Here is a 23,740-nt window from a genome sequence, read left to right on the forward strand (position 1 = left end):
ATGTTTAGGAGAAATGAGGGTTTGGGGCAGATACTCAGTTTGAATTCTGATAGGTTAGATGGAGTGGGCAATCCCTGTAGCCACAGTTGGAGTCGTGGGTGACTCACCTCAGTACAGGGGTTCCTGGAGCAGAGCTTCCCGTGTCAGCTGACACCGTTACAGTGAACTGAAGCTCCTGGTGCCAGAGGCAAACACACAGATCCCTTTGTAGGCGGACTTTCTTCCCTGGTCCTCTGTCTTGGCGTTTCATTTTTATACCTCTTGACGGTTTTAGTCTGTGACACATGTGAGATGAACATGTGTGAGCTCAGTCTATCCCATCAGGTTCCTAGTGCCTGCTTAAGGGAAAGTGGCAGAAATTACTTGGTAGAAATAGCAATTCCTTTCTTTTGTGTTCATTGATCACAAAGATTATTTACCGAACTGGACATTTTTAGATGAAATTAGGAATGAGGTTCAGACATTAGACACTCTCACAGGTGACTGCGACATAAAGTTACTCTGCTTAATATATTTTTTCGAATCTTGGTATGTTTCTCCCACTTTTTGCACGTATATGTGGGTGTTTGTGGTATGGATGTGGGTGTGTGTGCATCCCTCTGTGTGTGTGTGTGTGTGTGTGTGTGTGTGTATTAATGGTCACTCTCCTGTAGTTCCTGCAGCAGGGCACTGAATTGGGACTCACCTACTAGCTAGGCTGGCTGGCTAAGAAAATCTGGGGACTCTGTTTATTCACGGGCTTAACTAAGTCCCCAGACATGCCCCTACCCCTTTTGTTTTGGGTAAGGTCACAGTATGTAGCCCAGGCTGGACTTCTCTATCTCCCGAGTCACAGGGAAACACTGCCATGCCTGCCTCTGTATGCAGGTCTTGAACAAAGATGGAAAGATGTTGTATTTATTGTTTAAAAGTAAATTTATATTTACGTGTTATAAAATCAGACAGTTATTTTATAGTTTATTCCCAAATTTTAACTAAATAGCTAACATACAACAGTGTGACTCAGCTTTATATCTTTGAGTTGTTTGAAGATTGTAAGTTCACAAATCATCCCATGTGCAGGAGCCGCTGGAGTTCTGGAGTGGGCGGGAGTGGAGGAGGCTCCTCTGGGAGGTCATCTGCTGGAGCTCGCGATTCCCGGAGACAGACTCGAGTCATCCGCACAGGACGGGATCGGGGGTCTGGGCTCCTGGGCAGCCAGCCCCAGCCAGTTATCCCAGCATCTGTCATCCCCGAGGAGCTGATTTCACAGGTATGCTGGCAGAACCTTTCCTACAAAGGCAAGAAGGGGAGGTGAGGGCCTAACCCTGAAGAGTTGAAAAATGCGACTTTTTCTTTACTGATTTAGAAAGCTGACTTTAGTAATAATAGAAAGCACAGCACTGTCCCTTGTTTATTTTAGGCCCAGGTTGTCTTACAAGGCAAATCCAGAAGTGTCATTATTCGAGAACTTCAACGGACAAACCTTGATGTAAACCTTGCTGTAAATAATTTACTCAGCCGAGACGATGAAGATGGAGACGATGGGGACGACACCGCCAGTGAATCCTACCTTCCTGGAGGTCGGTGCCTCCTCTCACACTTCTCCTGCCCTGCTGCTGCTCTGGCTGACCACTAGAATTTTAAGGGCTAACTGCTGACTATGTGTCTTTTGGAAGGTGGTGGATAGCTCTTGGCTGTGCGCTTTGATTATAAAGTTCCTTTATAACCATCCATTGGATTTGTGCTAGATCCTAATTAACAAATGTTTATATTGCATGGATTTATCCCTGCCTGACATATGGGATGTTGTTGTTTTTAAATGTCATTACTGAACATTGGTACTTACTGAACTGCATTTATATTTTGTGTGTATTTTGTTTTTATTGCATCATTAAGTATCTTAACAGTGGTCTTTAATTTACTAAATAGAGCCTGCAGCAATTATACATGTTTTCTAGTTCTTAAGATCTGTGTTCATAATGTTAATTTTATTTTTTAGATCCTGCAGTGAAAACAGTCTCTGAAATTAATGTATTTTAATTTTTAGAGATCTTTAGTGGTCTACAGATACATTATCTATAGCGTCTTAACTTATATTTGTTTGTTTTTATTTGTAGAAGATCTTATGTCTCTTCTTGATGCTGACATTCACTCCGCCCACCCAAGTGTCATTATTGATGCGGATGCCATGTTTTCTGAGGACATTAGCTATTTTGGTTACCCTTCTTTTCGCCGTTCATCACTTTCTAGGCTAGGCTCATCTCGAGGTAATTTTGCATTTATTTCTTGATTTGTGGGTTGGCTATGTGGAAAGATAGTGGTAAATTCGGCTGTATCTGAGCTCAGATATGATAGTAGGGTGAAGTCACTGCATTCAGTTTGCTTGAGAGCCTTGACTTTAAAACTAGGTTTTGTATTTTGGAGTGCCATGATAGAATTTTAGAGAGGATTTTATTGTATAAAATAAACCAAAGGCTATGACTTGCCTAAGTATATTTTTACCTAGAAAGATAGATTTTGATCTAACTGAAAGCAGAATTCTAGTTTACAGTGACATGCAGCATTCAGAAAAAGAAAATCTCCTTAGTTTGTTGATTAAAAACAACACAGTAGTGTTCATTTTAAATGCTGAGCAGACGTACGAGTTAAAATGAAAAACTGAGCAGGACTGACTGGTACTAAACGGACAGACATATTTGCCTTATTAATGTGCTGTTTAAAACCTCTAAAGGTGTGTAGTGCAGGTTTGGAGCTACGTTAGCTTACATTATTACTGTTTAAAACCTCTAAAGGTATGTAGTGCAGGCTTGGAGCTACGTTAGCTTACATTATTACTGTTTAAAATCTCTAAAGGTTAGCTTACATTATTACTCTAAAGGTGTTAGTGCAGGTTTGGAGCTACGTTAGCTTACATTATTACGGTTTAAAATCTCTAAAGGTGTGTAGTGCAGGTTTGGAGTTATGTTAGCTTACATTATTACTCTAAAGGTGTTAGTGCAGGTTTGGAGCTACATTAGCTTACATTATTACTCTAAAGGTGTAGTGCAGGTTTGGAGCTACGTTAGCTTATATTATTACTCAGGGAATTTTTTTTTTTTTGCTTTCCAGAGTTCAAAACTGCTTGATTTAAATAATAGACAAAATAAGCCAAAATTATAATAATTAGTAAAGTGGAAAAGATGCCGTGCTCTGTTAAGGATGGCCTTGCTCTGCAGATACTGGTTTCTGACTGTGTCGGCTGTGGCTGTCACCTCTCACATGAACACATGTCGCAGCGCAGACTTTACCGCTTTAACAGGGCCGTGTGTTGAATTTTGAAACACATATTTTCTGACATTAGCAACTCCTAAATATCTGTTTGTTAAGTTCATTCTGTGTAGATATTTTTGTTTGAATCATGAAGTAGCTGTACTAACCACTGTTGACTTGGGCAGTGTGGCAGTCTATGTTGTTTTAGTGGTATTGGGAAATTGAAGCCAAAGCCTGTCACATGCTGGGCAAGTGGTTTGCCTTGCGTGACATGCCTAGCCTCACGCAGCAGTTGATGTGGTTCAGCTATGTATTGTCCAAAAGGTTTCTTTTTACTATATTATTAATTTTTCAGGACAGGGTTTCTTTGTGTAGCCCTGGCTGTCATTGAAATCAATGATCCACCTTCCCCTGCCTCTCCCAAGTGCTGGAAATGAAAATACAGGTGTTTGACACCACATCTGGCTCTTTGGACGATTTTCAAACGTAGCCTACAAACATCCAAAAATGTAGCTGTAGCTTTAAGTTAATTTGAGGCCAATTTTAAGGGATAGTACAGAAAGATTTATCTAGAAAGGTTCTCCCCTTAAAAAACACCCAAACAAAAAACAAAACAAAAACGCCTGTCTGTTTCTCAAAACATTTAAAATGATTTATCCAACATGATAAATCCATCTTATAAATTTATCTTTAACAAAGACTTGAGTTTTTTCTTTATCGAAACATAATTCAGCCTATTTAAGCTTTTCTGTTTGTTCATTGAGCAAACAAACCTCCAGGATTTGGAGGATTTGTAACATTTGTTACATTTGACACTCTTGGTTTGTGCCTTAGCTAGGGTTTCTGTTGCTGAGATAAAACACCATGACCAAAAGCCCTTCAGGGAGGAGAAAGGTTATTTCAGTGCGAACTACTACTACATCACAGTCTCTGAGGCCCAGCACTCATGTGTGGCGGGAGAGCCAAGGAGGATGTTGCGGCTGGTTTGTTTTTCATGGCTTGCTCAGTCTACTTTCTTAGAGCATCCAGAACCTGCCTTCTTACAGCCCCATATAGGACTGGGCCTTTCCACACCAGCCACTTTTCAGGAAAATCCCATGTACTAGTCTGGTAGTCCATGTTTTTGTTTTTTTTTTTCCCCTAGATAACTCAGCCCGTGTCGTGTTGATATAATTAGCCAGTCCAGTTGGTGTACTTGTATTTAATGTTTTGAAACTCTATTTTATAAACCAAAGACTCTTATACTAAGTTTTTCTAATGATATAATATGAATTTCATATGAATAATGAAGTAAGAAAATAATTCTAGAATATTTAAATCCATTAAAAAAAGCCACCCAACCAAACTTGGAATAATTCTACTCCAAAAACATCAGACGGCCTCTGCATAGTTTGAAAAAACACTAGCGTATAATCTTTATCTAGTCACTTGAAGGGTCAATGTTTGAATGTTGCATGTCAGCCTAATTAGATATTGATCGTATGCATTTTGAGTAGATGAAGTGCTGTTAGCTGCGTCCTGCAGGGTGTGTACTAGAGAGTGGCTTACTTTTATCCCACTGGTGTGACCCGATTGCATACCAGTTCTCCTTCTTCCCTTAGAGAGAGACTCTGAGCTTTTGCGGGAACGAGAATCTGTTCTACGGTTGCGGGAGCGAAGGTGGCTTGACGGAGCCTCATTCGATAATGAAAGGGGCTCTACCAGCAAGGAAGGGGAGCCAAACCCGGATAAGAAGAACACACCCGTCCAAAGTCCGGTGTCCCTGGGGGAAGATTTACAGTGGTGGCCTGATAAGGTATTTGGGAAAAGTTTGTACTTTTAAGTAGATTCCTAACAACCGTCCCTCCGTAGAGAGTTTCCGTTTTGTCCTGTTGTTTGCGGGGCTATTGAAAGAGGCAGCACTTTTAAAGTGCTCATCTGCCTTTTGTTTTAGAAGCATCTTCTGGAGCTTTGCCCAAGCCATGGACTGCTCGTCCAGTGGTGCTGCTGCTTGCTGAGTGAATCAGAGAAGTTGGGGAGATAGTTCCAGCCACACATGAGCACTTATCCTCTGGGACATTTTTCCTGGGGATAATTAAAATAATCGTTATATTCTTTGGTAGAGATGTACTTTGCTGAATTTGATATGCCAGATGGACCCTAGTTTCTACAGGACAGTCTCTGGTCACCGAAGCAGTGTGCATGTTAGAACAGGATGAGGCTCTCATTTCATGACAGTGTGTTCTGACATACCCTTTGATCTGTGACACTGGGCCTAGGAAAACAGAACACCAAGTAAGCCCTCGAGTGTACGTAGGGCTTGTCTCTGCAGTCACCTCTGCCACAGTGGAGTCTGCTGTGGTATGTGTTCCACTGTCTTCAGCGGTCAGTCCATTTTCAAAGGCCTTTACAGATGTTCTTAGCATCCATGTTCTTCACTCATAAAAAACCATGTCCTCCTTCCCCTAATTCCCCAGATAGTGAGTGGACTAAGTCGTAAGCGTAAATAAACTTGAGTTTCTGGTTCACACCTCTGACCCTAGTGTTTGGGAAGGTGAGGAAGCAGGAATTGAAGGCCAGGCCGGACCACATGAGACCCTGTCTTATGAGGGGAAAGGGTGTGGGGGCATCTTGGAGGTTAGTCACCAGCAGATGGAGAGTCTGATCTGAGTTTTATCTTTTATTTCTTTGAACTCAGATTTGGGGAAATATTCAACCTTCTATATTTATGTTTTCCCATAATTAGTATCAATCTTAATTCAGCCAACGTATTTTTTGCTACTTAGTTCACATGGGAAACTTGAATATAAGAGGGGCCCATGTACTTTGCCTGTCTTTGGGCTGCTATTGTTGGCAGCTAGCATGCTTTCCCTGAATTGTATTTTCTTAGCCACCTTCCTTCTCCTGTGGTAGTGTTTAAGCCATCAGTAGCTCCCCCTCTCCATCTCCCTCCTTTTGTTCCCTTTCTCCTATTTTCCCTCCCTGCTGTCTTCCCCCTCTTGCTTTCCTCTTGCCCTCCCCTTCTCCCTCTCTTTCTTTGACCCTTCCCTCCTCCTTCCTTTCTTCCAACTGTGGGGGCTCAGACATTATTGTTCTCATTTCTCTTGCCTGGGTCCTTAGAGCTCTGTTACTTGTTTTGTTTTCACCAGATTGGTTAAGGGTTGTGATTCCCGAGGAGGGGAAGGCAGGAGAGGGGCTACAGGAAGTGTATAGGCCACAGAGACAGAGATAAACAGGATTGGGATGCAGTTGTTAGCTGCAGCAACTGCCCTCTGCTGAGAACTCAGGGTCCCCAGCTCAAGAGAGTTGGGAATGTTGTGCTGGAGTTAACGCTTGAGAACCAGAGCAGGTGGAGAGTGTGTGTCGGGTGTGCGCTGACTGGTTGCTGCTAGAGGCCTTTGCTTTGCTAGGTACGGGACTGTATTGAAAACTGGAACTTTCGTGAAGCTTCAAGTCTATTACAAGATACAGATTATAATCACTTAGACATTAATACTTGAAATGTGAATTTGATAGCTTTTGCATGTTTTAAAATATTTGTCTGTCTGTCTGTTTGTCTGTATATATATTTATCTATGTCTGAAACAGGGTTTCTCTATGTAGCTCTGGTTGCCCTGAATCTCACTCTTTAGACTAGACTGGCCTCGAACTCATGGTGCTTGGATTAAAGGATAATGTATTTCTATATTTCAGTATTTGAAAAGGTAGTCTTAATTTTGTATACTATAGTCATCAGAATTTTATAGTTTGTGTTTGAACTATATTCATTTTTTATGTTTTATGTATATCAAATATTTTTATGCATGTATGTTTGTGTCTGTTGTGTTTGGTGTTCCTGGAAATCAGAAGAGGGTGTTGGAAGGTTGTTAGATGCCGTACTAGTGCTGGGCTTGAACCTGGGTCCTCTGGAAGAGTAAGCAGAGCTCTTAACCACTGAGCCATCTCTTCAGCCCTGTCCTCTTAGTTGCTATAAACTTTGAGCACTCTAGCAGTGCTCACATGACTCGATATTGGTACAGTTAGCAAGGAGGCCAGAGCCTGGGCAGGGTCCCTTAAATAGAAAGTAGTCTCTTTTGAGATAAAAAAAAAAATTAATATCTCATTTTTTAATTTCAGGGAATTCCTAATTCACATTCTTTCATTTTTAGACTCATTTTCTTATTTATTATGTTTATTCCTGTGGGTGCCACAGCCTCCATTTGTGTATAGAGGTCAGTGGACTACAGACTCTCTGAGGAGTGTGTGCCCAAAGGGGACAGAGCCACCGTAGCTGATGCGTGCACGGGGATTGGGGTAGTCAGCAGAATCTCCTGTTTGTCACAAAAGGGTTAGAGTTAGAGGAAGGCACCTGAAACAATTAGAGCATATGTGCTGTATGATTTCACTTTAATGTAGAGTATTCAAAAAAGAAAAGCTGAATACAGTTGGTCATCACAGATCCTTGGCATGGGAAGATGGTGTGAAAGGACCTTTATATAATGTCGCGCATGCACATGCATGTCTAGAGATCTAACTACCACTGGAAAGCAGTTAAATAAGTAGGCATCAGCTGACTTGGTTCTAGCTCTAGGAGATGAGACGTTTGAGTCTGCTCAATCATGGTGGCCATCTACTGTAAAATGCTGGAGCATCCTGTGCAAACCGCAAAGGTGTTTCATATACCCCTCCCCCCCCCGTCCCCATAAATAGCCTCACTAAAGTAAAAGCTTTGCTTTGGTTTTGACAATACATTTAAAGGATGCTTCCACTCCTCATTGCTGAGCTGCCAGGCAGGGCTTGATGGTGGTGGCTGTCTGGGGGTATTGAGAAGGGACCATCAGATCAGCACTTAACTAACACTTATGTCCTGGATATGTTTTCAGATAGTTTAGGGGAATTAAGTACCTGTATTCCTACCAACTCTGTGCACACGAAGTTGTGTGCATTATCTCTTGAAGGTGCTGAGAGAGGCTGACCTGCGGTACCTGGCTCTGACTAGAAGTTACTATTGGAACATGCTTATTGACTGTGCTGCCTCATCTTAATGGTTTTCATGTGGATGCATATGAGTTCTAGAAGTTTAAATGTTTTATTGATAATTTGACATTTCTAAAAAGCGTCCATTAAAAGTTAGCTCCATTTAGGCGTGACGGCACACACATACGATCCCTGCTCTCTGGAGGATTGCCGTTTGTTCAGGATTGGCTTGTGCTTCACAGCAAGTACCAGGCCAACAAGACAAAAACAAGGCTTACAAATGTGTAAACTGCAGTTTGTTGAGGTGAGTAAGATGAGATAGGACGACACAGAGCACAGGAAAGAAAGAGGTGGAGCAGGGCAGGGCAGCCGACTGCTGATGCTGGCCCTTTTCTTCATGGTAGTTTTAGCTTAGTTTTAGCGACATGTGAACAAGGGATTTTTTTTCCCGTCCCTTCCCTAGGCTGGTTGTTGTACCGTTCATCAACATCACCCATAGCAGATTTCCAGGTTCTGTGACATCAGCCCAGGTGGTGAACAGTGGGCTGCCATGCTTGGAAGCCATTCTATTGTCTTTTGAGTAACAATCAGTTCCGAGAGGGTCTTGTCACTGTCCCTCTGCAGTTCGGGTGTTTTGTCTGGGCTGCGCAGCCCGCAGGAGAACATTTCTGTAAGGTGTTGGAATCAGTTTTCCGTGGTCACTGCGCAGTTGGTTGATGTGCTTTTTGCACCGTACAGCGCGTGTGTCCACTGGCCTGAAGTCTGTAGAACTCACAGTAGGAGCTCACTGGGAAGCACTTGCTGGAGTGTGATGTGTCAGCACTATCGTCTGCACTGTCCTGAGGTGTGGAGAGATTCCCGTGGGGACTGATAGGAGAGAGGCGTCACTGATGCTGAAACAGTTTTGAGGTAGTAAGTGAGCATCGACCATGATGGTGCCCGAGAGCTCATGGTATGCTTGTAGAACAGTGAGCGCACAGAATTGCTGCTGTAGCCCAGGAAGTAGAAGTGGTGCGCTGGGCGGAGTATATTGTAGATGGCTGAAGTCAACTTGCCAAGCAATTGAAGACTTGATCTTTGGTGACTAATGGTCCAAAAGAGTCTCTAGGAAATTACTGTGATGAGGTTGGTGAGGTTTTTGTCTGTGTTTAAGTAAGTGACACTATTGATATCATAAAGGAGCAGGAAAGGGGACATCTGGTCAGTTGTGATCATGGCAGGATTGTTGGGGGACTGTGAAGACCTTAACCAAAGTAGGAATAGTGGGGGCCAAGGAGGGAGACCCACTCTCGGACTGGTTGCTAGATGATGAGAGAAAAAGAAGAGTAGAGAAGGATCCCAAGAGTACACAGTGGGTGATGGGCTCATTAGTGGAGGCAGGGACCACCTATGAGGGTGGGAGTATCTTCTTGTGGAAGATGATGCTTAAGGAAGCCATACCTACACTTGGGTATGTCTTAGTTTCTGCGACTCTTTGAGAAGCTCATACTTGTGCTTTTGGGTGTGACTTACTTTCTTCTGAGTCTCTCTCTCTGTCTCTGTCTCTCTCTGTCTCTCTCTCTCTCTGTCTGTCTCTGTCTCTCTCTCTCTTTTAAGATGTATGCATAAGCCTGTACTGAGATAAGTTTATTATATCCTTGCTTCCTTTTAGAGAGTATTGCAGGTAAACCAGGGATTTGTATTTCAATGCTTAGTGTGCTAGTTGATAGAGCTACTGAGGCTGAAGGTGGAATGTAAGGGGACAGTGATGCAATCTGGGAGGACATACAGTGTGTGAGGGAATTGGAGAAAGGACACAAAGCAGCTGTGTAGCCCAGGCTATCCCTGGGCATTAGGACTTAGAGGGTGTGGCAGCATACGTGGCTGGCTTGTAGAGTTCGAAGGGGTAGATGGATGAAACAGATAGGTTATCCATTTGGCGCTTGGAAGGACTATTATATTTGTTTCAGAAGCAGTTAAGTGAGAATTCAGTTTGCCACAAGGCAGACTAAAAGACAGACTAGTTTTAACGGTTGTTGTGGGAAAGGGGCACACGAAGGGCTGTGTTCTGTGTGCCTGTCTGTGTGTGTGCCCTTCAAAGAAGGTAGGAGGTCTTTCTCTGCACACAGGAGGTGGTAAGAGCTTTCATTCTGTAACACAGAGGTGGGGATGCAGGAAGCCTGTGTCTGGGAACTGTTGTTGTTTGGGTCCAGCAGCGTAGTCATGGCTGAATCTGACCAAGCATTTGTTTTATAGTAGGTCCTGTGCCTACTATATTAGTTCACACCCTCTTCCAGATATTTATTAAAATATTTATTTCAGATGTGAAGAATGGTTTTAGAGAAATAACGTAATTGAAATCAAGTCATGTTAGTAAGTGGACCTAGATTTTGGGCTCCCCTCTGCTGATGCCATTCCATTATATTTAAGTTTGTTGTGGTTTTGTTTGTTTGTTTTTTGAGTGGGTTTTTCTGTGTAGCTCTAGCTGTCCTGGACTCACTATTCTGTAAACCAGGCTGGCAGCAAACAGAGAGCCACCCGCCCCTGCCTCCTAAGTACTGGGATTAAAGGCATGCGCCACTACCGCCCAACTGTTAAATTAAATTTCAGCTAAAGGACTGAGAGGAGAGAATGAGATAGGGAAGGTAAGATGTGGTGCACTTCCTGCCAGGAAGGCGGGGGGGGGGGGGGGGGGGGGGTGGCCTTCCAGTGCCCATGGCTTAGGGAACAGAGGATTGGCTGACTCAAAGAATGTAAATTCTTTTGGGTGGTATCTTTTGACGCCATCTTTAAGGTGACTTGAAATGGTTGGTTGCAGATGCAGAAAGATGGAGGTCAGTGCTCTCTTGTGTATTCTGAAGCCTAGCCTGTTTATAGCCCTTGACAAAGGAAGGTTCTTTACTGCATGTTCTGCTTTGAGGTTTCTGGGCAACTTTATGGTTCAGTCATTGTTCTTATATTAAAATAATTATGTTATTTACATTCATTACTTGTTTTTATATATAATTGCATCCTAGTCGATTACATGTCTTTCCCCCTTAAAAGTTAATGAACTTTTACCTTAAGAAAGCACATGGGTGTCAGCGGTTTAGAAGTGTCTGCAGGGAAAGGTCTCTACCCCCCCCCCCCCCCCCCCATCTAGCACACTCACCGAGTATTTTCTGTGGACTGTTGTGAGTTTGGCAAAGGTCATCTGATAGTGTTCTGGGCTGTGCGATGTGTGAGCTGAGAGAAAGGCAGGGTGAGAGCAGCTACAGCGTCAGAGCTGCTGAGTCTTTTGCATGGACTTGATGAGGACAGGGAATGGGTTATCTGAAGGTGGAGGCAGAGACAACATTGAGAACAGTCCTGGTGAATATCGTCCTGGAGACAGGAAGCAGGTTAACATGGCTGAAGGAGAATAAGTTCCTAGGAACCAGGGACTTGTGAGGGTCTTGAGATTGTGACTTATCTGCCTATGTAAGCAGTGGTTAAAAGCCATGTCTGAACCAAGTGATCTGACCAATTTGTATTTTATTTCTACTTTATAGGATGGAACAAAATTTACCTGCATTGGGGCTCTGTATTCTGAGCTTCTGGCTGTCAGCAGTAAAGGAGAACTGTATCAGTGGAGATGGAGTGAACCTGAGCCTTACAGAAATGCCCAGGTAGTTTATTATGTTGACTCTTGGAATGAGTGACTACATATCAACATAAGAAATAGTAATCATTCAATAATCATTTTTCGTATGCTTTTAAAGAATCCTTCATTGCATCATCCACGAGCAGCATTTTTGGGATTGACCAACGAGAAGATCGTCCTCCTGTCTGCAAACAGCATACGAGCGACTGTAGCAACTGAGAACAACAAGGTAGGAAGCATTTCGCATTCAGGATGGTTTATTTCATGGGTAGTCGGGCTTTCTTCCTCTGCCCTCCACCTTCCATTCTGATGCGTGTCCGTACTAAAAGCTGCTAACGTTTACAATAGTCCTTCCATCTTTTCATTTTTTTGTTGGCAGTTTATACTATAATGTAACTTTGAAACTATTTATAATTTCTTAGTCTACTTGTGTGTGGGCGCACATGGCACATTGGAGAGACAGTGTTCTTCTCACACGTTTGTGGGTTCTGGTGGTTGAACTTTTAGGCTTATCCTGCCAGCTTTGTGTATAAAGTCGCTTTCTCCTGTTAATGGAAGAAAAGAGAGTGTAACCAGGAAAAGCTAGGAAGGAAAGTGCTAAGAGACAGGAGGAAGGGCTTAAGGAGCTATAAGAGATGGATGAACTGTTGAGATTGATGCTCCACTTGAGATGAGGTCAGGCTGTCAGGGTGGTGTGGCTGGAGACTGGCATTGCACTTCACATGAGGTTAGGCATGAAGTTTTTCATGTGCATGATGAGTGTTTTGCTTCCTTGCACGTGCGTCAGAGCACCGTGTGCATGCCCGGTGGCCAGAGGAGGGTGCCGGATCTCCTGGAACGGGAGTTAGAGTTGATTGTGAGCCTTAGTGTAGATGGTGGGAACCAAACCTTGTCTCTGCAAGAGCAGCAATTGTTCTTACTCCTGAGCCATCTCTCCAGGAGCCTTTTCTGGAGTGCTTGCTTTCGTTTTGTTGCACTCTGAGCATTGCAGACTTGGAGTTGATAGACTGCATTATGCCTTTCTCCAATGCTGACCACACTGGTTTCCAAAGAGACTTCTTTTACTTAAGCCTTATCTATTATTTCCCATAGGTTGCTACATGGGTAGATGAAACACTAAGTTCTGTGGCTTCTAAGTTAGAGCACACGGCACAGACTTACTCTGAACTTCAAGGAGAACGGATAGTTTCTTTACATTGCTGTGCCCTTTATACCTGCGCCCAACTGGAGAATAATTTATATTGGTGGTAAGTGTTTTTGACAGAGGGTTCTCATTATATAGAAAGCAGTTTTGAAGAGAATACCACCTTGGGGTCATTGAAAAGGCAGTGCTCTCTAGAGATACCAATTTCCCTTTAAAGTAGTTGCACGAGAAACTAAGAATGAATTTATGCCAATGGTGTAGCTAGCAACTAAGTTTATTAAATTTCATGAGTGCACAAAGTGGAATTAATTATACGGATTCGTACTGTGCGTGGGTAACTGACTATTTGCAGGTGGTTGTAACCCTTTCTTCTGTGCACACACACACACACACACACACACACACTTTGCTGTTACACAGTTTAAATTATGGGATATATGTTATTCTAAAATTTTATTGCATGAATTTTTCATCATTTATATTTAACTTTATTGTTTTGTTTTCAGAGACAAGGTTTCTTTGTGTAGCTTTGGTGACTGTCCTGGAACTCACTCTGTAGACCAGACTGGCCTCAAACTCAGAGAGATCCACCTGCCTCTGCCTCCTGAGTACTGGGATTAAAGGCGTGCGCCACCACCGCCCGGCTATATATTTAGCTTTATTGTTAATAAGACTCAATTTATTCTTTGTATTTTCAGGGAGTACTAGTAAATTTACATCACCAAAAGTAATTATTTGTAGGAGAAAGTTACTTGTAAAAACAATATTGGTTTTATTTTCTGTAGAACTTAACTGCAGATTAATACTGTTCTGAGATAAAAAATTGGAGAAGCAATGTACCAGCAATGCTTAAATGACTAAATAATTTGAGATTTATTTAATGAGCTGCTTTGCTGTTTTCTTGACTTGTCTGTGGTTTTCCTTTCAGGGGTGTTGTCCCTTTTAGTCAAAGGAAGAAAATGTTAGAGAAAGCTAGAGCAAAAAATAAAAAGCCCAAATCCAGTGCTGGTATTTCCTCCATTCCAAACATCACCGTCGGAACGCAGGTACGTGGTTAGAGTCAATAGCGTCCCTGTTTGTTGGGCAGCTCACAGCTCCCTGAAGCTCCAAGTCTACGTGAGTGATTCTGGAGTCTACAAGTCCCTGCACTCATGCACGTGTAACCACACACGGACACACAAATACATGCTTTAAAAGAGAGAGATGATAAAATTCAATATTTATAAATTGTAACAAGTGTTGGAATGAGAAAAAGCTTAGAAAGCTTCATGGTCTGTGAAACTCAGGACAAATGTGGATTTTTATTACACAATGTGCTACCTACTTTCTCCATGTAGCGTTTTCATTTCAGGTTCTTTCTCGACACCAAAAGGTGCTATCACCCTATTCCCTGTGTTTTAAGAAATAGTCACTTCTTGACCCCAGCTGTAATATACTGGTTCTCTTCGTGTGGCTCTGTCTTCTCATCACCCGCAGTCCATGGCTGTCTTATTCCGAGTTTGTTTGCCTTCCAAATAGAAATACCAACTATCTGGACTTAGTCAATTTTCATTATTTACCAAGGCATCTCTCCTGTAGAAGCCCCCCCTTTCCCCCTGTTCATTTAAATTTCAGTTTCAACCTTGATTACTGGCTGAATTTAACAAAATACAACAGCTATTTAAATAACAAGTGATGACATTAGTATAAGCAGGGATGATGGGAAATAAAGATACTCTAAGAAGGAAAAGGTTTATGACTTTTAGATTTATCTGTTTTTGACTCCTTTGCCTGCATGCGTGCATTGCATCACGTGTGTACTCTACCTGGTGCTAGAGGCGGCCAGGAGAGGAGCTGAATTCCTGGACTGGAGTTTCAGTTGGTCTGAGCTGTCTTGTGAGTGTTGGGGACCCAAACACAAGTCCTCTGTAGGAGCAGTGAATGCTCTTAATTGTTTAGAGACATCTCTTTACTCAAAGAAAAATTTTTAAATAAAATAGACTGATAACTTATTGCTGAAGAATAAAACACATCAGAGTACCTTGAGGTACAACTGAGGTTTTGTTTAAAACCAGAGGTTTATGGAGCTACAGAAAAGAAAAACATTGCTTTACTGACATCAGAAAGAAGTGTTGGATAACTCCACTTGCTTCCACACCCCGACACTGAACAGATAGGAACTGAATGTCATGCTCCTTGTCTGTAAGGTGCATGTATTGTAATATGGTGCTAAGAAGTAACTTCAGTTAATAATCCATGTTTTGATTTCAATTAAAGTATTTTTATTGAGCATTTTATTGGTCTCTCAGCTTTTACTAGATTTTATTTTTGCTTTTTTGAGACAGGGTTTCTCTGTAACAGCCCTGGCTGTCCTGAAACTCTGTAGACCAGGCTGGCCTCAAACTCACAGAGATCCTCCTGCCTTCTGAGTGCTGGGATTAAAGGCGTATATGCCACCACTGCCTGGCAAATTTTATTTTTTTAAAGCGAAGCAAAGCTGGAGCCTATTAGGGAAAGTGTGTGGTGAGCTTTGTTTATGTTTGGGATGGGGCTTCACCTTGAAGCCCTGATGGCCTGGAGCTTAGCTTGCGATTTGCTGCACATAAACTGTGCTGGGCTCAAATGTACAGAGATGCTCCTGCCTCTGCCTCATAAGGCCACCACCACGTGTGGCAAGAAAAGTCTTTCGTATAAACTTAGATAGGCGCACTTATTAAATGTTGGGGTAGAGAGACATATGGCAAGTTTTGGCTGTGGTGGAAAGTGGCAGACAGTACTCCTTTTCCTGAAAGTTTCTGGCTAGAACATTCTTCCAAGTTTGCTTCCAAAACTACTTATGTATGTGTGTATGCCAAAAACTATAGTTTATGATATGTAATTTTTCTTGAGGAAAACTAAGCCACTGTTGTGGTTTGTTTGACAGTGTCTCTTTAGAGGCCAGCTTTCAGCGGATAAGTGCCATAAAACCTCTGTTTTTTTCTCCTCCCCCTCCTGCTCCTCTTCCCCTCCTTCCCTCCTCCTCCTCCCCTCCTCCTCATTCCCCTCCTCCTCCTCCTCCTCCTCCTTCTTTTCTTCTTCTTCTTCTTCTTCTTCTTCTTCTTCTTCTTCTTCTTCTTCTTCTTCTTCTTCTTCTTCTTCTTCTTCTTCTTCTTCTTCTTCTTATGTTTTTAAAGCTTTAGAGTCTAACCTCAGTTCTACAAGGTCCTTTAATAAGCACTGTCTTTTAGCTAACAGTGAGAAATTTATAGGTTATTGACGTGTAAACTTGTTTGTTTAGGAATCTTGCTCTTGTTTTGCTGAGGCATTTATTTTACCTCAGCCTTCTGAGTGTGGGATTTTAGGACTGAGCTGCCACACCCTGTTCCTTTTAAAGTTAAAAGATTACAGTGGCCACTGAAGCCTCTGGGTGTAAAGGTCCCCCACTGAAGGAAACCTTCATAGAAATGTATCAGTGTCTCTGGGTGTAAACGCCCTGCTGAAGGAAAGCTTCACAGAAATGTCTTTGTCTTCCAGTTTGCGGCTTCCAGTTTCTCCTGCTTTTCTGTTTACTTTTTCCTCACTGACACTGTCTGCGTGAAGTTTATAGTGATACATTGCTAGTGGATACACTGATGGGCTGTTGAGAGAGTCCGAGCAGTGAGGAGGGAGTTTTAGTTAGTGATGCATTGCTAATGGACACACTGATAGACTGCTGAGAGAGTCCCGGCCATGAGGAGGAAGTTTTAGTTAGTGATACATTGCTAGTGGACAAGCCAATGGCACTGCTGAGAGAGTCCGAGCAGTGAGGAGGTTACAGTAAGCCGTGTGAGTGTAAATCTGTGTTGGAAACACAGGAAGCCCACTTTGCGTACGATCACTGATGCATTGTTTGCTGTACCACCCTGATGCTGATTTTCTTGTTTGCCAGGTGTGCTTAAGAAATAATCCTCTTTATCATGCTGGAGCAGTCGCATTTTCAATTAGTGCTGGGATTCCTAAAGTTGGTGTCTTAATGGAGTCAGTTTGGAATATGAATGATAGCTGTAGATTTCAACTGCGGTCTCCGGAGAGTCTGAAAAGCTTGGAAAAGGCCAGCAAAACCCTTGAGACAAAGTGAGTACTGAGGTCTATGCTTAAATCTCAGCTCTGCTGTATGGATGAGCATGGCCATCAAAAGTTTGCATAATGAAATGGGGAAATTGCCGAGCTATCATTGTATGTGACAGTTTCTTTTTCAAAACATTTGGTTTTATGTATGAGTGCTTCTCTCTCTCTCTCTCTCTCTCTCTCTCTCTCTGTGTCTCTATCTCTCTCTGTCTGTCTGTCTCTCTGTGTGTGTGTGTGTGTGTGTGTGTGTAAGCCAGGTGTATGCCAAGACAGGTCCTCTGCAAGAGCAGTAAGTGCTCTTATACACCCAGTCCCCTCTCTACCCCTAGGTTGCCTTCAGTTTTTGGTGGTGGTCAGATTGACAAGCGGTGCTCTCTCTCTCTCAATGCCTTTTTGTTCTTAGCGTGTGCCCTTTGCAAGTGTTACACCTTACTATTCCATGTTCCTGTTAGGCCAGCATTTGCTTTTCTCCTATACAGTAGCCTTTAGTCATTATGACATGGAGGAGTGTTTTCTTTTTGCTAATTTTGGTACATGGAAAATGACCACATACACAAATGTTTGAAGTTCTGATATAATGATTATAAGCTTATTATAATTTCTGACATTTCTTTTGATGTTAGAAGTGCAGGCTGAAACAGGGGGTTGTTAGCAAGCTAAAATATACACTTAAGAAATCACACCTAGCTGGGCAGTGATCCTAGCACTTGGTAGGCAGAGGCAGGCTGACCTCTGAGTTTGAGGCCAGCCTGGTCTACAAGAGCTAGTTCCAGGACAGGCTCCCAAACTACAGAGAAGCCCTGTTTGGAAAAGCAAAAAAAGAAAAAAAAAATCAAAGTATTAAGACAGTAATACTTAAGATTTATAATTTTAGTTTTTTTTTATATTTAAAGAAATGGGTGGACCCAATTACAGTGGTATTTGACCTAAAAATAAAAACAGATCCTACTTTCCTATTTTATGAACTCTTAAAAAAAAGAATAGAAATTTATAGTGTTAGGGTAGGGCCAGCTTTTATGTACAAATATTGCTTATTTGGGTATGATAATATGGGTGCACGGATGTCAGTCCTGGGAGTGCACACGAGTTCTAGCACTTAGGAAGCAGGGGCAGGAAGAGACCTCAAGTTCACAGTCAGCCTGGCCCCACATAGCTCGTCAGTGCTACACAGAGACGTCCTGTCTCAACCCAAAACAACAGACAATCAGACATAACTTGTAAACAAGATGAAGAGAGTGTGCTATTTAAACTGTAACTTAGCAGTTTCTATCAGTGAGAGCACAGCCATTTCTCCTTCAGTAGAACTGTGTCGGTCATCAAAGTGCCTTCACTTGAGGTGTGAAATTCTCAGGGAGGGCACTAGGAAGCAAGAAGTTAAGATGAGGACCCAAATTCTTTGTAATGTGATGTTAGTCTTGGTGTATCGCGTGTGTGCTTTGTTGCCTATAGGACGTGGTGGCACTGTCGTCATGGCGCTCGGGTTTCTTCTAGAGAAGCCAGCGTGGGAGACCTCGTCAGAGCAGCTCTCTCTCTTATGTGCACCATGTGCCCTTTTACTGCATGGAGCTGTAGTTAGAAATAAGTTTGTGTTTAAAAATATAGCCATTGAATTAAGACGTCTCCCCTCCCTCCTGAACTTGTTTCCATCAACTGGAAGTTTGTTTTATTCCGGTTATAAGGAGAGGACTTTCTCACCCTAGGCCTGAGAGTAAGCAGGAGCCGGTCAAGACAGAAATGGGTCCCCCACCGTCTCCAGCGTCCACCTGCAGCGATGCCTCCTCCATTGCCAGCAGTGCTTCAATGCCCTACAGTAAGCTTTATGCGCTCTGTGTAGACGGTGCTGGTGTCTGACTTGTCAACACAATTCCATTTAACAATTCCTTCTATGGATGTTGTGTGTTCTCTTGTTTTTTTTTCCCTTGTTGTACAACTTTAAGAAGAGAGATAATATTTATAGTGTTAATTGTTTCAGACAATTACAGTTAAAAATACGTAAAAAATTTTTTTGTAGTCGTCAGAGGAAGTGACCCCACTACCTATTGTGTGTTGCGGTTCTTTGAGTCTCATTGTTTTGTGTATTAGCTAAGACATGATTTCAGATTGTGCTTAGGACTTAAAGAATTTATAAAGCTAGGCTTAGAATTGTCCGTGGATTTCAAGGTCCTTGAAAGTCACCCTTTGAAGTTATGTGGTGGTTTTAAGGAGATCATAGCCGATACTCCTTTTTAAATGTTGCCACACACACACACACGGCTCATTTTAGTGTGTAGTAGTGTACCAGTTGTAGCCCTTCTTTATTTACTGTGAGTTTATTGGAGTATGAGTTTTATGTTGCTCTCAATTCAGAAAGGGGGACTTAGGGATTCTGGGTTCCTGTACAAACATCCACTACTGCATGCTTAGATGGGACTGTCAGAGTTTTTATGGTTTCTTTTTGGTACTTAACATTTTGCTGTTATCTAAGAACGACGTCGGTCGACTCCAGCCCCGAAGGAGGAGGAGAAGGTGAATGAAGAACAGTGGTCTCTCCGGGATGTCGTTTTTGTTGAAGATGTCAAGAATGTTCCTGTCGGCAAGGTTTGTTCAATGCTACTACTCCATTTTGCTTGCTTGAGGATATCTATGGTTAGGGTCTGAGACCTCTTTCTTCTTTAGTTAGTCTGCTTCAGTGGCTCCTTTAGACCTTCCGAAGGTGAAGAGATGAAGCTGTGCTGTGGTCAGGGCTCTCTAGGGGAACTGATAAAATAAACTCTCTCTCTGTCTCTGTCTCTCTCTCTCCCTCCCCCCTCCCTCTCTCTCCCTCTCTCTCACGTTTTCTCTCGCTCTCTCGCTCTTTAGAATGACTTAACAGGTTGTAGCCTAGCTAGTCCAGCAATGGTTGTCTACCAGTGGAAGGTTCCAGAATTTAGTAGCTGTGCAGCCCACAGGCTGTATGTCTCAGCAACTCTTCAGTATACACTGGAATCCTTAGAAGAAGTAGGCTTTAGCCAGTGAGAGTGAGGAAGTGAAGAGCTTTGTTCTCCCATGTCGTTTATATAGCTGCCAGCAGAAGCTGTGGCCCAGATTAGAGGTGAATCTTCCTAGCTCAGAAGATACTGATTAAAAGTGTAGCTTCCCACCTCAAAAATTAAAAGTGGGTCTTCCCACTTAAAGTAATTTAAGAAAAAAAAAATCACTCACAGGTATAACCAGCCCCTTGAATTTTAGTTAATTTCTCATGTTGTCAAATTTTGACAATCAAGAATCTATCACATGTGCATTGAGCATTTGAGGTGATGTTTTCTTCTCAGGCTAATTAGGGATAATTTTACATGTACAGAAAATTTGGAGAGATACATTACTGTTTTTTTTTTTTTAAGTAAGATTATTTGTTTGTGAGGTGTGTTTGCACACTGACATGAGTGTGTACAGATGTGTGTATGTGCTGATTCCCTTAGAACTAGAGTTAGAGGCCCTTGCAGGATGCTTATTGTGTTGTATATACACTGGTTCTTAGGATTGCGAGCATGTGCTCTGGCTGCTGAGCCCTCTCTGCTACCCGGTACATTACTTTAGACGCGGTCCCTGCTGGAACTCTGAAGCTGCAGAGGAGATCATTTGTAGCCTTAAGCACTGCTCTGCATGAACCACCTTGTGCTTTCTCCTCCTTTCCTCCTGAAGATTTTCCTTCTAAGAAGCCAAGTAAATAGCAGTTTGCTTGGATGTTATTAATTGACCCTTTTGTCCCTCGGGCCATAGTTTAGAATTCCTATAGTAGAGAATATCCACAAAGTGAGTGCTTTTTAGTTTTCTGAAATATGATGACATTTGAAATTATGATTTTTCGTTTGTACACAATGGAAAACCAAGATCTACAGGCCTTTCTTATGAAGGCTTTTCAGTAATGTAGTTTGATTTGAGTTCACACTGGCTTAAACTCAAATTAGTAGAAGAGGTGAGATTCAGATGTCCTGCTTCCAAGTCCTGGCTTGTCTGCATTGTTGACCCCGTCTCCAGTTTGAAAGCAGTGTGGTCACACAAGTACGGATCTGGTAATTTAAACTTACTTAATCAAAAAAAGGAAATAACAGCAACAATAGTATGTCATGTCCTCAGTCATACTAATATCATTTAAATAGCTTTGCAACTTTCTAGGCTGCTGACCTACATAAATACAGAAAGTGCCAGGTGGAGTACGGTGAGGTCTATTTGTTATCTCATCACTTGGGAGGTAGCAGCAGAAAGATCCAGAAATTATTTAAGATCCCATTCAGCTTTATAGTGAAGATTAGCTTGGGATATAGCTCTTGCTGCTTAGAGTAATAAAGAAGAAAGCTGAGCGGTCTGATCAGTAAGTGGCCAACTCTCGTGATTGTGGTACATGGCTAACACGCGTTGTAATCATTGGCTCTGAGTTGGTTCTTTTAGCCTTGAATTTGGATCTGACAGGAAAGTTTTAATGGTTTTGTTCAGGTTAATGTAACAGTGTGGTGCTCATTGAGGATACATACTTACAAGAACTTAAGTGTCTTTAGTATTAAGTCACTTCGGCAAGCAGTATCTGCATGTCAATTTTACATAAACTTTTTAAAAATTACTCATTGTATTTGCCTCTCGTTTCCAGGTGCTAAAAGTGGATGGTGCCTATGTTGCTGTGAAGTTTCCGGGAACATCCACTAACACAAACTGTCCAAACAGCTCTGGCCCAGATGCTGACCCTTCTTCGCTCCTGCAGGACTGCAGGCTGCTCAGAATTGACGAGCTGCAGGTCTGTACAGGGATTCTCAGTTGATTCTGGGATGGACCATTGAGTTTGTTAGAGTAAGAGCAAAATTCCCATTGTTGTTGGCAGGTTGTCAAAACTGGTGGGACACCAAAAGTTCCAGACTGTTTTCAGAGGGCCCCTAAAAAGCTTTGTATACCAGAGAAGACTGAGATCCTGGCGGTGAATGTGGATTCCAGAGGTGAGGTTTTTCCCGTTCACGCATGTGCCCAGGGGAATAGAAGACATTGTTGGTGACTTGATGGTTTTTGTCCCTGGCACGTCGCACAATCCAGTGAAACGTGGCTGAATTTATGCACAGCTGTTGAAGAGTGATTGGTAATGTGTGTGAGTTTTCTACTTCTCTTTCTTTTTGTGCCTTTGAAAGGTGTCCATGCTGTTTTGAAGACAGGAAACTGGGTGCGGTACTGTATCTTTGATCTTGCTACAGGAAAAGCTGAACAAGAAAATAATTTTCCAACAAGCAGCATTGCTTTTCTTGGTCAGAATGAGAGGAATGTAGCTATTTTCACTGCTGGACAGGTAAGAGCCGCATTTTCCTCTTTAAGAATAGATAAAGACTGGCATCTTTGTGCCACGTACGGTTTGCCTGTTAAGGAATTAAAGATTTTAGAATATTCAGCATATTTTTTTTTTTTTTTTTTTTTTTTTTGGTTTTTCGAGACAGGGTTTCTCTGTGGTTTTGGAGCCTGTCCTGGAACTAGCTCTGTAGACCAGGCTGGTCTCGAACTCACAGAGATCCGCCTACCTCTGCCTCCCGAGTGCTGGGATTAAAGGCGTGCGCCACCATCGCCCGGCCTCAGCATATTTTCTTATGAGAGTTTTAAATTTGATTATTATTGCTAACATAGTAAAATAAATACACTTATCGTAAGGTCAATCTTTGTCTCCCACTCCTTTTTTTGTTGATAAGGGTCTCTAGTTTAGGTTGAACTTGAACTCTTGCTCTTCCCGTTTTATTTTATCCTTCTAAGTGTTTAGGATTTGGGCATGCATGGTCACAGTAGGTTTGTATAATCAGTTTTGATATGATCAAGTAGTATTTATTATTTTTCATCCATTGTAGGAATCTCCTATTATTCTTCGAGATGGAAATGGTACTATCTACCCCATGGCCAAAGATTGCATGGGAGGAATAAGGGACCCTGACTGGCTTGATCTTCCGCCAATTAGTAGTCTTGGGATGGGTGTACACTCTTTAATAAATCTTCCTGCTAATTCAACAATCAAAAAGAAAGCTGCTATTATCATCATGGCTGTAGAGGTAATTTAACTTTTGAAATTACTTGGGATTTTAATTAAGAAGAAATACTGATATCTTGAGAAAATTCTTGAAAATTCTTGTTCCTTCCCTATAAGAACTAATAACTATAATAATATAATAGTAAACTAGATGAGAAGTCTGGTTATGGTATAATATTGTTTAAAAAATGAAGGCATTTATACTGTTGGAATAGCACAGTATGCTGAGATAAAAGTCAGACTGTTTAGAAAGCTTTTGAGGAAGTGTTGTCTGTGCTAAGGGGTGAGAGAAGATTGCTGTCTGTGGTACCAGGTGTTATCTTTAAGAATCTCAATAATGGTAGAAAAATATGTTTATCCGAGAGGTGAAGGTGATATTGATACCAGGGGAGCAGAGGGTGACTTGGGTCTTTCCCCGAGGTGCCTAAGTTTGGTCTGCATCCCAGTAGAAGAATTTTGAGGTGGTGAATGGCATTTTCTATTTTAAAGATTAGTAATAAAGTATTGGGGTTTTAGGGAGGAGTGGAGAGAAAAGAGATGTTTAGAGAATCAGATAAAAACTAGTGTATAATCCAAGTTAAATACAAGCAGACTTGAACTTTTGAAAACGGGAAAGAGGGAGAGATTTGATGTACTTGAAGGAAGCAGAAACTGCACAACTTAGCTTAGGACCTGGTGGATGGTAGTGGTCAGGAAGAGCTGTGTGTGAGATGGTGATGGGGGAAGGTGGAGGAGGGGCAGGCAGAGTAAAGTGGGATTT

General features: G+C 42.1%; 1 protein-coding gene across 4 annotated transcripts in view; it reads left to right on the forward strand.

Annotated features, from left to right (window-relative positions):
• Positions 1-23,740, forward strand: part of Ubr5 (ubiquitin protein ligase E3 component n-recognin 5) — a 110,052-nt gene that overhangs the window by 38,604 nt on the left and 47,708 nt on the right. For 2 of the 4 annotated variants that reach the window (XM_075961160.1, XM_075961157.1), the window contains exons 6-20: positions 1,063-1,252; positions 1,403-1,562; positions 2,100-2,249; positions 4,815-5,026; positions 11,676-11,792; positions 11,886-11,996; positions 12,860-13,014; positions 13,840-13,957; positions 16,798-16,982; positions 18,677-18,786; positions 19,441-19,553; positions 21,580-21,723; positions 21,808-21,919; positions 22,106-22,260; positions 22,805-23,002. In XM_075961160.1, coding sequence (XP_075817275.1) covers positions 1,063-1,252; positions 1,403-1,562; positions 2,100-2,249; positions 4,815-5,026; positions 11,676-11,792; positions 11,886-11,996; positions 12,860-13,014; positions 13,840-13,957; positions 16,798-16,982; positions 18,677-18,786; positions 19,441-19,553; positions 21,580-21,723; positions 21,808-21,919; positions 22,106-22,260; positions 22,805-23,002 — 2,230 coding nt within the window. The remainder of the gene's footprint in view (positions 1-1,062; positions 1,253-1,402; positions 1,563-2,099; positions 2,250-4,814; positions 5,027-11,675; positions 11,793-11,885; positions 11,997-12,859; positions 13,015-13,839; positions 13,958-16,797; positions 16,983-18,676; positions 18,787-19,440; positions 19,554-21,579; positions 21,724-21,807; positions 21,920-22,105; positions 22,261-22,804; positions 23,003-23,740) is intronic. The other 2 variants (XM_075961158.1, XM_075961159.1) reach the window with 1 other exon arrangement.

This window comes from Microtus pennsylvanicus, chromosome 2, assembly GCF_037038515.1.
Source record: "Microtus pennsylvanicus isolate mMicPen1 chromosome 2, mMicPen1.hap1, whole genome shotgun sequence".
Taxonomy (NCBI): domain Eukaryota; kingdom Metazoa; phylum Chordata; class Mammalia; order Rodentia; family Cricetidae; genus Microtus; species Microtus pennsylvanicus.